The sequence below is a fragment of the Sminthopsis crassicaudata genome, chromosome 4, assembly GCF_048593235.1.
Source record: "Sminthopsis crassicaudata isolate SCR6 chromosome 4, ASM4859323v1, whole genome shotgun sequence".
NCBI classification, from domain to species: domain Eukaryota; kingdom Metazoa; phylum Chordata; class Mammalia; order Dasyuromorphia; family Dasyuridae; genus Sminthopsis; species Sminthopsis crassicaudata.
The window spans coordinates 397,184,582-397,203,311 of NC_133620.1; the positions used below are offsets into that span (position 1 = coordinate 397,184,582).

General features: G+C 33.8%; 1 protein-coding gene across 1 annotated transcript in view; it reads left to right on the top strand.

Annotated features, from left to right (window-relative positions):
• LOC141539577 (cation channel sperm-associated auxiliary subunit epsilon-like) overlaps window positions 1–15,667 on the top strand; it is a 195,247-nt gene extending 179,580 nt beyond the window's left edge. Inside the window, 1 exon segment of the mRNA XM_074262549.1 lies at window positions 14,750–15,667. Within this exon segment, the coding sequence (XP_074118650.1) occupies window positions 14,750–14,888 (139 nt within the window). The 3' untranslated portion in view covers window positions 14,889–15,667.
• The last annotated feature ends 3,063 nt before the right edge of the window (window positions 15,668–18,730 follow it).

Sequence of the window (18,730 nt, forward strand, 5' to 3'; positions counted from 1 at the left end):
GAACTATATGAACCCATATAAAATAAAATACTTGTCACCCAAAAGTCAGATCTAAATAATTGGAAAAATATCAATTGCTCATGAATAGTCCAAGTTAACATAATAAAAATAACAATTCTGCCTAACTTGTTCTACTTGTTCCATGCCATACCAATTAAACTGCCAAAAAATTATTTTATAGAACTAGGAAAAATCATAACAAAATTTATCTGGAAGAAAAAAAGTCAAGAATATTAAGAAAATGAAAAAAAATGCAAATGGCTTAGCAATACCAAACCTAAAACTATATCATAGAGTGGCACTCATCAAAACATTTGGTATTGAATAAGAAATAGAATGGTGGATCAGTGGAATAATAATCAAGTCCTATAGTAATCTACTTTATCAAATAATAGATTACCCTAAATTCCAGCTTCTGGAATAAGAACTATGAGCAAAAGTGTTTGTAACAGCTCTTTTTGTGGTAGCAAAGAATTGGAAAATGAGTATCCCTATCATTTGGGGAATGGCTGAACAAGTTGTGGTATATGAAGATAATGGAATATTATTTGATTTATAAAAAGTGATGAACAAGCTGGTTTTAGAAAGACTTGGAAAGATTAACTGATGCTGAGAGAAAACAAGCAGAACTAGGAATACATTGTATATAATAAATAATAGCAAGAATGTGCAATGATCATCTATGAAATACTTGGTTTGTCTCAGTGGTCCAGTGATCCAAGGCAATCCCATTAGACTTTGGACCGAAAATGCCATCTGCATCCAGAAAAAAAACTAAGAACACTGAATGTAAATCAATACATGCTATGTTCAGTTCTTTTTTCTGTTTACTTTTTTAAATCTTTCCCATGGTTTTTCCCTTTTGCTCTGATTTTTTTTCTCCCAACATGTTTCATAAAGCAATATATATTCAAAATAAATTTGATAGGAAAAAAAATTTTAAAGGCTCGTTTAAGTGTTACTTTAATTAAATAAAGTCTTCTCAGTCAATGCCTCTCCTTATGGCCCACCTGGCTACTAAGGATCCTATCAAGAATATTTAAAAATCAATGTCTCAAGGTCATAATATGTAACTCAAGATCTAATCAAAGTGGGAGATAACTGATGTATCATTTAGCCATGGTCCTAGTCAGATGAAATATTTATAATCTTCAAATCAAAGATTTTTTATAAATGGGAAAAGAATTTTGAGATAATTTAATTTATATAAACTTCTTATTTTACATTTGAAAAACTAAAGCAAAGAACTGTTCAGTGAATTTTTGAAGTCACATAAAGATTGTATTATTTAGCTGATCACATAATCCCCCTTACAGACTGCTGACTTCTTGTCACTTTTTAGTTTTAAATTTGATATTTTAAGGAAGTCACCACAAGATGGGGATGTTGTTAATTGTGGATGCTCAAACTATAGTCTACTGCACAAGACAGGTTTTGAATTCAGAGGAATCAACTTTTTTTTTTTCAAATCAATTCTTAATAAGACAATATAAAGCTCCTATAACAGAGTTATCTTAATTAAGAAAGAGAAAATAATATGATCTTCAATAGACACTATTTCCTATTTTCAATTTGTTTCAACAAGTATTAAGTACTAGAGTTGCAAAGCCAAACAGTCCCTGTTCTCAAAAAATTTACATGCTAGAGGTGGAGGAAGATGGAACAGACAGCCAACATGGACAAAAAAAAATGAAATATAAAATACATACAAAATAATTCTGGGGAAAGAGCACTAGCACTTGAGGGAATAAGGATGAATTTTCTATAGGAGATAGCCCCTGGAGCAATCTTTTGTTTTGTTTTGTTTTTATCTGTTTTTTAATAGTTCTTTTTTATTTTCAAATAACATGCAAAAATGGTTTTCAATATCCACCCTTGCAAAACCTTATGTTCCAAATTTTCCTCCTTCCATTCTCTTCCTTCCCTAGAATGCAAATAATCTAGTATGTTAAGTATGTGCAATTTGCCTAAACATATTTCCAAATTTGTCATGCTACATAATAAAAATCAGATCAAAAAGGAAAAAAATGAGGAAAAAAAGCAAACAAAAAAGTTGGAAATACTATGTTGTATTTTCAATACTGAATGTGGATTCAGTCTCCACAGTCCTCTCTCTGGATGCAGATGGCTCTTTCTATCATAAGTCTGTTGAAACTGGCCTGAATCACCTCATTGTTGAAAAGAGCCAAATCTATCATAGTTGATCATTGAATAATTTTGTTGTTACTATGTAAGATGTTCTCTTGGTTCTACTCACTTCACTTAGCACCTAGAACAGATCTTTGAAGGAAATGAGAGATCCTATGAAATGGAGATGAGAAGAAAGTGCAAGTCCAGACATAGGTAAAAACCTATGTAATCTCAGAAAAAAATGAAGAGCAAGAAGACTGGTTTGGCTAAAACAAAAAGCTATGTGCAATTTACCCCGAGAGCTGGGCAGTATACTTACTTCACTTGGAGTCACAATCCCACATGAACCCAAAATTTTTGACTAGCTAGAATTTCAAATTAAATCTGATGAAATTTTTTTAAAAAGCTAATGTAGAGTCCTATACAAAATGTACTGTAGATCCAGAGGATAAAGGAGATATGCCTATATGGATATTCAATGAAGGAAAATGGGGAGGAGTATTAAATATGCTCAATATCAATCTTATGATACACTGTGGCTGGTGTACCCACAGCCATGAATTTGAAAAGTTAGATCTTTTTCATCTGGACTGATGGTGCAATGTGGCTACCTAAAGCATTGGAGCATAAAATTACCCAATGTTATTTTAGACTAAATTGATAGAAGTACAATAATCAGAAGAAGAGGGGGGGGGATATAATCATCCCTGAACTGAACAGGCTGGATTACTGGGTACAATTCCAAATGCCATATTTTTTAGGGAAAAAGCCGGAGTATATCTAGGGATACCTCAGAACAATATCATATGAAAATGTATTTTTTTTTGAATCAACAAAGATTGATTATATTAAACTCACTTTTCAGATGAAGAAACAAATGAAAAAAGCAAATTTTGAGCATCAATGTGGGTACCCCCAGTATTTTAAGTATAAAAACTTTAAAAAAATGACTGGAGTACATACTAAACTAATTCTTTTTTTTTTTTAATTATATATATATATATATATATATATATTATAATATTATCCCTTGTATTCATTTTTCCAAATTACCCCCCCTCCCTCTATTCCCTCCCCCCGACGACAGGCAATACCATACATTTTACATGTGTTACAATATAGTCTAGGTACAATACATGTGTGTGAATATCATTTTCTAGTTGCACAATAAACATTAGAATCCGAAGGTACATGCAATCTGGGCAGACAGATATTAGTGCTAACAATTTACATTCGCTTCCCAGTGTTTCTTCTCTGGGTGTAGCTACCTCTGTCCATCATTGATCAACTGGAAGTGAGTTGGATCTTCTTTATGTTGAAGATTTCCACTTCCATCAGAATACATCCTCATACAGTATTGTTGTTGAAGTGTACAGCGATCTTCTGGTTCTGCTCATTTCACTCAGCATCAGTTGATTTAAGTCTCTCCAGGCCTCTCTATATTCCTCCTGCTGGTCATTTCTTACCGAGCAATAATATTCCATAACCTATATGAAAATGTATTTAAGGAACTAGATTGTTAGCCTGGATAAGAGAAGGTAAAAGAGTGCCTTCCATAAAGCTGAAGAACTATACGAGAGGAAATAAACTTATTGAGGATACTGTCACAATGCAGAACTAGAACCAATGAGTAGCAAGTTACAAGGGGGCATAGAAAAATGAACTTGCTAAAATTAGGGCTAACCAAAAGTGGAATGATCAACTTGGGAGCTCATCAGGAATTGTTCAAAAACCAGATAAAAATTTGTGAAGGATATTCTGGAGTAAATTCATGTTTTTCTGACATTATGCAACTTCTCTGATGCAAGGCTTTTTATACTCCAGCTGCTTTTAGCTCATCCTGCCAGATGTTTTTTAAAAGGATAGAGTGGGTTCAAAAGTCATTCAAACAATTTTCCACAACCATTTGTATTGCTCCATTCAATATAAAAGGATGTTTCATAATCTATTAGAACCTTGGTTATTTGGATAAAACCTCATCTCTTTCTCTGAATTTACTTAATTTCTTTTTTCTTTCTTCCTTTTTTTTCCCACCAAGTTTAAAAATATAGTATCCACTCAGAGGTTCAGTACCACCAGCAATTAACATGAAAGCATTGACCTGATCTGTTAATAACCTGAGCTTTTTTGACTCTCATTAGGCAGCCCTTCCCTCTTCCCAGGAGCTCACCATTTTGGTGTTGGACTTAGTAGGGGGACCCAATTGACTTTAGCCATACTATTGCATATCAGAACTGTAGAGCTCATATGATCCACCAATCCAGATATCTTTATACCAGAGATCAATCTGTCTCTGACTTTTACCTCTTGGCCTGAACTTGAAAATGACTCAAATCTTTCCCAGATCACCCAACTTCCTTCTTCCCTGGACTTGATCATTTAAACGCTAGTTGTCTTGGTGTTATATTATGTTTTAATGGTTTATTCCCCTGGATAATGTCTTATTCTATCCTTGGGCTTACAGGAATTTTATTTAGGCTAGATCTTAAGCAGGCGAATGTGAGAGGATCTAACACCCTCCACCAATTCCTCTCTACCATTATCTTTAGGATTAACATGACTGTGATCATATCTAAAGACTTCTTCATAAAACTCAAGTTTCTCCAATGCCACAGCATTGTATTTGTGATTAGAGATTAATAACCCAAGGCAACCCACATATTACCTGATGCCAGGAGAAGGGGACATATTGGGACATATGTAGAGATTCTCATTAGTGCTGTCATTCACAACTGAAAAGGAAAGTTCCCTCTCTAGTCTTCCTGCTGTGAGAACAGATGATCTATTTTGAACAAAAGACCAAAGATACAAGGCAAACTTCATATACCTAATAGGTTAAATGTTAGATACAGAAACTATAGAATGACAGGTAAGTTATAGCACCACATCTGAAAGAGGCAGAAATCATTCAAAACTTGACCCCTGTCCCCTATAACATGACTCTCCTATTCCAATTATTTGAGCCTTGGCTTTGTACACAGACTTCATCTCTATCTATTGCTGACCCTGGATTTCTATACCCTAAAGTAATTGTCTACTTCTGAGTTGACCATCCACACCAATGCACTGATGTGCATTCTCAGATCTCTCTCTCTCACTCATGCACTCATATCCTTTTAAGAAGAAAGCTCATTTTATTTAATGACTCAAGTCATTTCCATTTAGTGACTTCAATAATATGTGCTGCCTCTATTGACCCCTCTGAATTCTTTTATCCTTTATTTTGGGAGCACAGAATTCTATGACATAACTTTGGCAAAGAAGAAAAAAGTACTGGATTTAGAAAAGATGCATCTGAATCACAATTCTCCTAACTTTTATTAATTTTATTGTAAAACTACTTTTTATTGTAAGCACTTAGATCATAAAGTAATGGAGATGTAAAAAATCAAAACTCACTGCTGTCATAGAAGTGATGATTTAAAGTAGGAGACCACAAATAGGAAGTTTCAGTATTAAATCAGATCCCATGGTTCTTTAGGCATCAGCAACAAAGCAATGGTAAGATCCCCTCTTTAATATGGCTTTCAAATACAAAATCTTTTTTTTCTGATTTTTTAACAATCAGACACTGTCAAGGACTGTCATATTGAGAACTTTTCTTTTCCTAGCCTGTACTAACTACCACTGTTGAAGAGGCCAAGCTTGGCTGCATTTCCATATAGATTGTTCTTCCTTCCTCCATGACAACTGTGAATATAATATTATAAAGAATTAAAAAGTTGGAATCTGAATGCAGCTTGATGCATTTAATATTGTTTATAACTTTCTGGAGGTAGATAACATTTGCATTTTTCATCATGAATCTTATCGGATTGTTTTGCACCATCATATTGCTGAGAATAATTCAAAATTGTTCATCATACAATATTATTACTCTGCACAGTGTTCTTATGGTTCTGCTCAATATTAAGTCATTAAGGTCTTTCAAGTTTTTCCAAAACTACCCTGTTCATTCCTGAAAGCACAAATTCCTCCTAATCATATGCCACAACTTGTTTGACAAATCAATTGATGGGCATCTCAGTTTCCAATTCTTTGCCATCACAAAAAAAAAAAAAAAATAACTTCTATAAATTTACATAAAAGGGCTTTTCCTTTTTGATTGTTTTGGGATACAGATTTGGTTATTTTGTCCATACTGCATTTAGGGAGCAAATTTAGCATGTGAAATATGTCCTCTGAGTTACCTGTAGTCAAACAATGCACACAATTTTATAACCCTTTGGACATAGTTACAAATTATTCTCCAGAATCAATCAGTTCCCAACTTCCACAATGCACTAGTATCCCAATTTTCCCACATTCCCTCCAAGATTTATCATTTTCCTTTACTGTCACATTAGCCTTGTTAGTATTTTATTTAGAAATGTTGTATTCATGTTTTGAAAATAAAAAACTAGGACAGGGCCAAGATGACAGGAGAGGACACACACTTCTTAGCTCCCCTACCACCCTCACACTAAATAAAAAATTCAGCCTCTGAAATAGTGCTAGACTGACAGAATTCATGAATATTGGAAGTGCAGCAAATTACCAGCAAAAGATAATTTCAAAGATTACCAGAATAGGTCTGTTTTGATCAAGCGTAGCATGGGAGAAGGCCAGGGTGGGAGGATACAGTCTCCGTGGAGCAGAGAATCTATGGAGAGGACTCTGCCACAGTGTTTGCTACTCTGTGCTGGCTGCAAGCCAGTAGATCAGCAGAGAAGTCATAAAACATTCAACACAAATGCAGAGGGTAAAGAGTGTACCCCAAAGTGCCGGAGTCTCACAGGAGCTGGCCACTCAGCACCAGGAATGACTCAGCACAATCCCAGCACAGCTGTTGTAGTTTCCAGGTCTATAGAGGAAGGTTAGAACTTCCATGCCCTAAAAGCAGACCCCAATTTTTATTTTTTTTAATGAGTAAAAAGACAAAGAAAACTCTTAACTATAGACAGCTTCTATAATGAAAGAGAACAGATTTCAAACCCTGAGGAACCTAAGGCAGATTGTCTATAGATGAAGCTCCAAAGGGTCCCCACCACACGAGGCTCTCCTAGAAGAAATCAAAAAATGATCTAAATGACAGCTAGAAGAATGGGGAAGGAAAAGGAAGACTCTGCAAGACAGTTTAGAAAAGGTATATAACTCATTAAAAGAAAGATTCGATAAAGTGGAAAAAAAATTCCCTGAAATGTGAAATGGAAAAGATAAAGAACTCCCAGGAAAACAGAATTTGTGAATTGGAAAAAGAAAATAACTCTTAAAAAATTTTTTTGTGAAATGGAAAAAATTCCATAGAACAAAGCAATTCATTTAAAAACTCAATTGGACAATTACAAAGAGAAGTAAAAAACAAAAACTAAAGCAAAATCGAAGAAAATAATTCAGTAAAAATCAGAACTGAACAAATGGAAATGAATGTCTTGATGAGGCAATCAAGGAAAACTAAAAAAAGAAAAAAGAAAAAATAGAAAAAAATGTTAAATACCTGCTAGGGAAAACAAAAGACCTAGAAAATAGATGTAGGAGAGATAATCTAAGGATTATTGGACTCTGAAAACCATGATGAAAAAAAGGGGACTAGACACTATTTTTCAGGAAATCATCAAAGAGAACTGCCTAGATGTCATAGTATCAGAAGGTAAAATAGCCATTAAAAGAATTCATCAAACAGCTACTGAAAGAGACCCCAAAACTAAAACTCCAAGGAATATTGGGGCTAAGTTTCAGAACTATCAGACCAAGGGAAAAATAATCCAAGCAGCCAGGGAAAAAAGTCAAATACTGAGGAGCCACAATAAGAATCACTCAGGATCTAGTAGCTTCCACCTTAAAAGGATCAAAGGGCCTGGAATTTGATATTCTGAAAGTTAAAGGAACTCAGAATGCAGCCAAGAATAAACTACCCTGCTAAACTGAGCATGTTACTAACGCAATCCAAAAGCAAAAGATACAAAGAGAAATTCCATTCAAAATAACTGTCAATAGTATAAAATATCTGGGAATATATCTACCAAAGGAAAGTCAGGAATTATATGAGCAAAATTACGAAACACTTGCCACAAAAATAAAGTCAGATTTAACTAATTGGAAAGACATTGAGTGCTCTTGGATAGGCCTTGAGCGAATATAATTAAGATGACAATACTCCCTAAACTAATTTATTTATTTAGTGCTATACCAATCAGATTCCCAAGAAACTATTTTAATGACCTAGAAAAAATAACAACAGAATTCATATGGAACAACAAAAAGTTGAGAATTTCAAGGGAAGTAATAAAAAAAAATTAAATGAAGGTTGTCTAGCTGTACCTGATCTAGAACTATATTATAAAGCAACAGTCACCAAAACCATTTGGTACTGGCTAAGAAATAGACTAGTTGATCAATGGAATAGGTTAGGTTCATAGGGCAAGATAGTGAATAAAAATAACAATCTAGTGTTTGACAAACCCAAAGATCCCAACTTTTGGGATAAGAATTCATTATTTGACAAAAACTGCTAGGAAAACTGGAAATTAGTATAGCATATGAATTCTACCAAACACTTAAAAGAACAGTTAACCCCAATACTATATAAATTATTTGAAAAAATAAAGAATAAAGGAGTCCTACCAAATTCCTTTTATGACACAGACATGATACTGATACCTAAACCAGGTAGGATGAAAACAGAGAAAGAAAATTATAGAACAATCTCCTTAATGCATACTGATGCAAAAATCTTAAATAAAATATTAGCAAAGAGATTACAGAAAATCATCCCCAGGATAATACACCATGATCAAATAGGATTTACAACAGGAATGCAGGGTTAGTTCAATAATAGGAAAACTATTAGCATAATTGAATATGTCAATAACCAAATTAATAAAAACCATATGATTGTCACTAGATGCAGAAAAAGCATTTTATAAAATCCAGCACCCATTCCTAAAAACATTATTAGAGAGTATAACAATAAATGGACTTTTCCTCAAAATAGTCAGTAGCATCTATTCAAAACCATCAGTAAGCATCACATGTAATGGAGATAATCTGGAATCATTCCCAATAAGATCAGGGGTGAAACAAAGTTGCCCACTATCACCATTACTATTCAATATTGTATTAGAAATGCTAGCCTCGGCAATAAGAGAAGAAAAAGAGATTAAAGGAATTAGAGTAGGTAATGAGAAAATCAAGTTATCACTCTTTGCGGATATATGATGGTATACTTAGAGAACCCCAGAGAATCTACTAAAAAGCTATTAGAACTAATCCACAACTTACAAAATAAATTGTCATAAATCATTAGCATTTTTGTATATCACTAACAAAACCCAATAGCAAGGAATACAAAAAGAGAAATTCCATTTAAAATAACTGTAAATAGGATAAAATATTTGGGAATCTGTCTGCCAAAGGGAAGTCAGGAACTATATGAGGAAAACACCAAACACTTTCCACACACAAAAAAATATTAACAATTGGAAAAATATTAAGTGCTGTTAGCTAGGTCAAGCGAATATAATAAAGATGACAATAGTATCTAAACTAATCTATTTATTTAGTGCTATACCAATCAAACTCCCTAGAAGCTATTTTACTGACCTAGAAAAAAATAACAAAATTCATCTGGAAAAACAAAAGGTCAAGAATTACAGGGGAAATAATGAAAAAAAAATTTAAATGAAGGTGGCCTAGCTGTACCAAATCTAAAACTATATTATAAAGTACCAGTGATCAAAACCATTTGGTACTGGCTAAGAAACAAACTAGTTGATCAGTGGGATAGATTAGGTTCACAGGACAAAATAGTCAATAACTATAGCAATCTAGTGTTTGACAAACCCAAAGACCCCAGCTTTTGGAATAAGAATTCACTATTTGACAAAAACTGCTGGGAAAATTGGAAACTTGTATGGCAGAACCTAGGCATTGGCCCACACTTAACACCATATACCAAGATAAGGTCAAATTGGGTTCATGATGTAGGCATAAAGAATAAGATTATAAATAAATTAGAAGAATATAGCATAGCTTACTTCTCAGACCTGTGAAGGAGGAAGGAATTTGGGACCAAAGAAGAACTAGAGATCATTATTGATCACAAAATAGAAAATTTTGATTATATTAAGTTAAAACATTTTTGTACAAACAAAATTAATGCAGATAAGATCAGAATGGAAGCAATAAACTGAAAACATTTTACATTCACAGGTTCTGATAAAGGTTTCATTTCTAAAATATATAAAGAATTGACTCAAATTTATAAGAAATCAAGTCATTCTCCAAATGATAATGGTCAAAGGATATGAATAGACAATTTTCAGATGAATAAATTGAAGCTATTTCCAGTCATATGAAAAGGTTATCCAAATCATTATTGATCAGAGAAGTGCAAATTAAGACAACTCTGAGATACTACTACACACCTGTCAGATTGGCTAAGATGACAATAAAAGATAATGATGAATGTTGGAGAGGATGTGGGGAAAATTGGACACTGATACATTTTTGGTGGAACTGTGAACAGATCCAACCATCCTGGAGAGCAATTTGAAACTATGCTCAAAAAGTTATCAAACTCTGCGTGTCCTTTGATCCAGCAGTATTTCTACTGGGCTTATATCCCAAAGTGTTCTTAAAGAAGGGAAAGGGACCCATTTGTGCAAAAATGTTTGTGGCAGCCCTTTTTGTAGTGGCTAGAAACTGGAAATTGAGTGGATGCCCATCAGTTAAGAGGATGGCTGAATAAGTTATGATATATGAATGTTATGGAATATTATTTTCTGTAAGAAACGACTAGCAGGATGATTTCAGAGAGGCCTAGAGAGACTTACATGAATTGATGCTAAAGGAAATAAGCAGAACCAAGAGATCATTTTACACAGCAACAAGATTATATGATGATCAACTCTGATGAATGTGGCTCTCTTCAATAATGAGACGATTCAAACCAGTTCCAATTGTTCAGAAAAGAAGAGAATCAGCTACCCCCAGACAGAGAACTATAGGAAATGAGTGTGGACCACAACATAGCATTTCCACTCTTTCTGTTATTGTTTGCTTGCACTTTTGTTTTCTTTATCAGGTTTTTTTTCTTTCTTTCTAGATCCAATTTTCCTTATGCAGCAAGATAACTGTATAAATATGTATACATATATTGGATTTTAACATATACTTTAACATATTTAACATGTATTGGGGAAGGAGCAGTGGGAAGGAGAGGAAAAGTTGGACAGAAGGTTTTGCAAGGATCAATGTTGAAAAATTACTCATGCCTGTGTTTTGTAAATAAAAAGCTATAATGAAAAAGCTAAGAAATTTTATTTAAAAAATTTATATTCATATTTTGAAAATAGCTAAAAAAAAGTTGTATTCATTAGAAAAAATAGTAGGGTTTTTTTTCCTCTGTTTTTGCTCCTCCTGTTTTAGGTATCAGCATCATATTTGTGTTGTAAAAGGAATATGATAGGATGCCTTCTTTGTCTGTTTTTCCAAATAATTTATAAAGATTTGTAATTAATTGTTTTTTCAGATTCTTGATAGGAATTACATCTGATTCTGGGAATTTTTTCTTAGGAACCTTGTGTATGGCTTAATTTCTTTTTCTATGAGAGTATTATATAAGTATCCTATTTCCTCTTCTGTTAATATAGGTAATTTATACTTTTACAAATATTCACCCTTTTCATTTAGATTTGCCATGTATAGTACTCAAATAGAAATTTTACAAGATAACATTACCACTGTATTTTTTTAAACATTGGTTGTATTGGTTCATTAAAATACAGAATCTTGAGTGTCAAAGAATCTCTGACCAACTTGTAACCTTGAATGAGTCACTTAATCTCTTTAAGCTACCTCACTCATCTATAAAACAGATTGAACGAGATGATCTCTCTTTTCCCTCTAAGTCTAAAAAGCTCCTCCAGTCAACCAACCTATACTATTTTTTTAAATTTAATTTTTATTTTATAATTATAACTTTTTTTTGACAGTACATATGCATGGGTAATTTTTTACAACATTATCCCTTGCACTTACTTCTATTCAGATTTTTTCCCTTCCTCCCCCAGCCCCCTCCCCCAGATGGCAGGCAGTCTTATACATGTTAATTAGATTACAGTATATTCTAGATACAATATGTGTGTAGAACCGAATTTCTTGTTGCACAGGAAGAATTGGATTCAGAAGGTAAAAATAACAGTTTACACTCATTTCCCAGTGTTCCTTTTCTGGATGTAGCTGATTCTGTCCATCATTAATCAATTGGAATTGGATTAGCTCTTCTCTATATTGAAGATATCCACTTCCATCAGCATATATCATCGTACAGTATCATTGTTGAAGTGGTTCTTCTGGTTCTGCCCATTTCACTTAGCATCAGTTGATGTAAGTCTCTCCAAGCCTCTCTATATTTCTCCTGTTGGTCATTTCTTACAGAACAATGATATTCCATAACATTCATATACCATAATTTACCCAACCATTCTCCAATTGATGGACATCCATTCATCTTCCAGCTTCTAGCCACTATGAAAAGGGCTGCCACAAACATTTTGGCACATATAGGTCCCTTTCTGTTCTTTAGTATTTCCTTGGGATATAAGCCCAGTAGTAGTATGGCTGGGTCAAAGGGTATGCACATTTTGATAACTTTTTGGGCATAATTCCAGATTGCTCTCCAGAATGGTTGGATTCTTTCACAACTCCACCAACAATGCATCAGTGTACCAGTTTTCCCACAGCCCCTCCAACATTCATCGTAATTTGTTCCTGTCATCTTAGCCAATCTGACAGGTGTGTAATGATATCTCAGAGTTGTCTTAATTTGCATTTCTCTGATCAATAGTGATTTGGAACACTCTTTCATATGAGCGGAAATAGTTTTAATTTCATCATCTGAAAATTGTCTGTTCATATCCTTTGACCATTTATCAATTGGAGAATGGCTTGATTTCTTATAAATTAAAGTCAATTCTCTGTATATTTTGGAGATGAGGCCTTTATCAGAACTTTTAACTGTAAAAATGTTTTCCCAATTTGTTACTTCCCTTCTAATCTTGTTTGCATTAGTTTTGTTTGTGCAGAAACTTTCTAATTTGGTGTAATCAAAATTTTCTATTTTGTGATCAATAATGGTCTCTAGTTCTCCCTTGGACACAAACTCCTTCCTCCTCCACAAGTCTGAGAGGTAAACCATCCCATGTTCCTCCAATTTATTTATGATTTCGTTCTTTATGCCTAAATCTTGGACCCATTTTGATCTAATCTTAGTATGTGGTGTTAAATGTAGGTCCATGCCTAGTTTCTGCCATACTAATTTCCAGTTTTCCCAGCAGTTTTTGTCAAATAATGAATTCTTATCCCAAAATTTGGGATCTTTGGGTTTGTCAAAGATTAGATTGCTATTTTTATTCACTATCTTGCCCTGTGAACCTAACCTATGCCACTGATCAACTAGTCTATTTCTTAGCCAATACCAAATGGTTTTGGTGACTGTTGCTTTATAATATAATTCTAGATCAGGTACAGCTAGACCACCTTCATTTAATTTTTTTTCATTACTTCCCTTGAAATTCTCGACCTTTTGTTGTTCCATATGAATTCTGTTGTTATTTTTTCTAGATTATTTAAATAGTTTCTTGGAAGTCTGATTGGTATAGCACTAAATAAACAGATTAGTTTAGGGAGTATTGTCATCTTAATTATATTCGCTCAAGGCCTATCCAAGAGCACTGAATGTCTTTCCAATTATTTAAATCTGACTTTATTTTTGTGGCAAGTGTTTTGTAATTTTGCTCATATAATTCCTGACTCTCCTTTGGTAGATATATTCCCAAATATTTTATACTATCGACCGTTATTTTGAATGGAATTTCTCTTTGTATCTCTTGCTGTTGGATTGTGTTGTTAATGTATAAAAATGCTGAGGATTTATGTGGATCAACCTATACTATTTAACTCCTGGACTGTTTCTATCTCTCTGCTGCCCTCCAGTGATAACATGTACATACCTGCCATTTAACTTTGAGCAATGGTCCAGGACCAAGACCTCCACTGTTTAAGGGGTTAGACTGGAGAACCTCTTAAATTTCCTTGATAGTCTTTAAGATTCTTTAATTTAATAAACTAATACAATCAGTATTTAGAGAAATATAGTAATAATGTTTGCCTTACAATTAATTATCTAGGAAGATTTTTATTTGAGTGCTATAGATGACAAATCATGAAGTTCTAATCATCATAGAAACAATAGACATTTCTTAATTGGTTAGAAATATATAGGTTTGTGCTATGTGCTGCCAAAGAATTCATCTGAAAAATTCTGAAAATTCATCTATGGGTCTTAGGATATATTACAAGAGAAAACCAGTTGTTGAATACTTACAAAGGATTATAAGAAAATGCATGCCAAATAAATTCATATCTAACATATGTGTAGAAGAAACATAGGATATATGTTCCGGAAGGAAGGAAGGAAGGAAGGAAAGAGTAGAGACAGAGATGGACCCAGAGCTATCTCTGAAATGTTCCTGTCTCAAGTTGCTTTACCCTTGTTTTTTACCCAGAAATAAAGACCAGAAAAAATAAACTCAGACATAACAAATAATTCTTTGTCATTTTGCTTTTTCTTTTTCAGAACAGATCCCATTGTGGTTTTACTCATCTTGTTGGGTCTGATCGTTATCATCTTCATTTGCCTACTTATCAGCTACTTCCAGTATTTAAAGATTTTTCGAAAATTTATTTATGAACCAAGTGTAAAATCAAAAAAATAAAAAGAAATAAAGACAGTAAGCAAGACGCCATACCATATAAATATTATTTATACATATATTTTGTAATAAGAGAGGATAGAGACTATAAAAATCATTTTGTCCATAATAAATAAGTGCATTTAGGGACCAAATTTAGCATGTGAAAGATGGTTTCTGAGTTACCTGAAGACTTAAAATTCTTCCTATTTTGTGTGATATGTTTCCTTAAATAGCATCTAATTTTTTTAAAATTCTGAACATTCTTATGCTTTATTTCAAATAGATCTGGGCTTGACTAGCCTGTTTACCTTGAGGAAACAAATTGATCAGATACACCAGTTTGAAGCTTGCTTAATAGAATGTATATTTAGGAAACCTGAAATCTGAACTAATGGAAATTGATGATCTGCTAGGATAACAAATTCACATTTTCTTTAGTAAAGTTTAGGATTGATCTTGTTTGTTTTTTGTTTTACATTGAAAGGAGCAGTATTTTGTTGATGGTTGAGTTTACAATTTTCAAATAAAAAGTTTAAGGAATAACTGATTATATTTTTAAAGCTCTATTTTAAAACTTGAAATAAAAAATATTGATTTGAACATAGAATGATAATTAAATCTATCTCAACTGATCCAAACAATTAGTATTTTCTAGGAGTTTGTAGAAAACTAAAATATTGTATTCTTATTTCATGACTAATGTTCATGACAAGAACTAATCTATGTTTACATTTGACAAGTGATATTTAGAAATCTGGGGAAATTTGTATGAAATAATAATTATATTTTTAATCTTCTAATTTGTGGGTGATTTTAATGAATTAATAAAATTTCAATTAATTTGGTTTATGATCTTCATGACTTCTACAAATACAAATACAATGTGCCTGATCTTTTAATGGGAATACTTTGGATAACTTTTCCTGACCTCATTATGAATTCACTCTGTGCATGAGATTACTGAATGATTTTCCCAGTTGTCTGTTATTTCATTTCATCAATTTGGTCTTCTATCTAGAAACCATCAACCACATATTACCGTTTTTCCACTGCAACACAAGTGAAATATTCTGCTTCCAAATATCACTGTGGATGTGCAGCACATGGAGAATCTTTACTAACATAGCTTGTCCAATACTAGTATGTCTATCTTAATAAGAATGAAAGAAGCAAAAATTATACACACAAAGTCAAGCTATGAGTAGAAGAACAAAATGGCTAAAGCCCAAGAGCTATGATACAACTGACAAGACTGCAGGAACTTGGATTCCTACCCATCTCCTATTGTTATTCTCTGGAGATTCATTGCCTTTATATATAGTTTTTCTCCCAACTCCTACTCTCACACATTTAAGTCCTTGGATGGATTTACAAGTAAATTCTACCAAACATTTAAAGAACTATTTCAAATACTATATAAAATATTTGAAAAAAAATAGGGGAATAAGGAATCCTACCAAATTCCTTTCATGACATAGATATGGTGCTGATAAACCAGGAAGAGCCATAACAGAGAAAGAAAATTATTGATCAATTTCCCTAATGAATGCAAAAATCTTAAATAGAATATTAACAGAGATATCAAAGATTCAAAAAAAGCATTTGACAAAATACAACACCCAATCCTGTTATTAAACACCAATCCTACATTAAACACTAGACAGCATAAGAATAAATGGAGTTTTCCTTAAAATTATAGACATTTCTAGTCATATGAAAAAAATGCTCTAAACCTATTGATTAGAGAAATTTAAATTAAGATAGTTCTGAGATACCACCTCATACATCTCAAATTGGCTAAAGATGACAGGAAAATATAATGATAAATTTTGGAGGGGATGTGAAGAAACTGGAATACTAATGCATTATTGGTGCAATTGTGAAATAATCCAACCGTTCTGGAAAGCAACTTAGAACTATGCCCAAAGAGATTAAAAAAAAAAAACCTCTGTAGTCTCACTACTAGAGTTGTATTCCAAAAAGTAATTTTTAAAAAAGGAAAAGGATCTATATATGCAAAAATGCTTGTAGGAACTCTTTTAGTAGTGGCAAGGAACTGGAAATTGAGTGGATGCCCATCAGTTGGAAAATGGCTGAATAAATTATGGTGTATGAAAGTAATGAAATATTATTGTTCTAGAAGAAATGATTAGCAAGCTGGATTTCAGAAAAACCTGAAGAGACCTACGTGAATTGATGCTGAGTGAAGTAAACAGAACCAGGAAGACATTGTTCACAGCTGTGATATATTTGGCTCTTCTAAATGATGTGATAATTCAAGGCAATTCTAATAGACTTGGGATGGAAAATGCAAAACACATTCAAAAAGAGCACTAGTGAGATTGAATGCAGATTGAAGCATAGTATTTTCACCTTTTTTGTTTGTGTTATTCTTTCTAATGATTTTTTTCCCCTTTCGGTCTGATTTCTGACACAACATAACAAATATGGAAATATGATTAAAAGGATTGTGCAAGAATATGGGATTCTGGTGAGAGGGAGTACCGAGGCCACCTTGATCCTTGATGCACAAGAAGTTTTCTGCCACATTGCAGAAATGCTCTTGTTTAGCAAGGAGCATTGATTTGTGATTGTTGGAACTAGTAGGTCGGAGGATCATAACCTGTGGCTACGGGAACAGGGATGCCCGAATAGGGCCTCTCGCCTGTGAACTAGCTGCTGAATTGCTGGATTGGCTCTCCTCCCATTGGTAGATACCATGTACACACAATGCCTATGAGCTGCTTCTCTGAATGGTGATTGGGGATTGCCTACTGTCCATGCACTAATCACACTTGCAAAAATGTATATCAACAAGGCTTATGGCTGTATGGCATAATAAACTGGAGCTCTTTTCACACCCTATGAATCACCTGCCTCATTGATCTTGCCTCTGAGAGAGCAAAGGGCTCATATGCCATGAGCTCTTAAAAGCTGGCTGCAAAACTGGCTCCTGGGTAACAGGGACAAGAAACCCGAAAGGGTGCCAGAGCGACCACTTTGTGGTCAAGCACTTCTATGTGGTCAAGACAACCTCTATGAGGACTGCAGAGGGAGAGCCCACCAAACTGCACTGTTTCTGGACCAAGCAGAGTGCAAAGGATAATGGTTAAATAATCTAATGGAGAAGAAACAAGGGTACACAATCCAACTAGGAGACATTAGGAAATTCCTGAACATTGCTTACAAAGTTTCTCCATGGTTACCTGAGGAGAGCTCTTATCATTGTGATAGATAGATTGTTTTTGGTGAACAGCTCGCTGCTTTTGATAAACAATGCTCAGGAAAAATACAAAATAATTTCATTAAAGTCTAAAATCAGAACCAGAAAAGGAGATCAGGAAATTTACAGTCAGAGCACAGACAGGTCCATCCCTTAGCAGTAGATGTTCCTTTTCTAAGCCTGAGGAGGATGATAATGAATGGCCTCCCCCCACCACCACCACATTCAGCCCTGCCTTTTTGTGTCTATCCAGACCTACAGCCTTTCAAAGACTCTCCTAATGTAAAAAAGAACTGAGGAAAAGCAGGATCAGAAATATAAAACAAAGGCTGCAGCAATACTTAGCAGACAAAAAGCAAAAGGTAATCAGTTATATTCTTTACCTTCACTTCAAAAAGTTTTGCAGCTGGCTAGGGATCAAAGAAAAAACATGGAGGAGTGGGATGACCCTGTTAACCCAGGGCAGAGAAGACACAGACATGAACCACTTCCCTTTAAAGTTCTAACCCAGCTTAAGGACTGTGTTCATAAATATGGACCCATAACATCTTTTGATATGTTACAACTTGAAACAATGTCATGGGAAATTTTGTACTCCAATAATTGGAAAGCATTCTCACTAGCAGTTTTGACTCCAGGC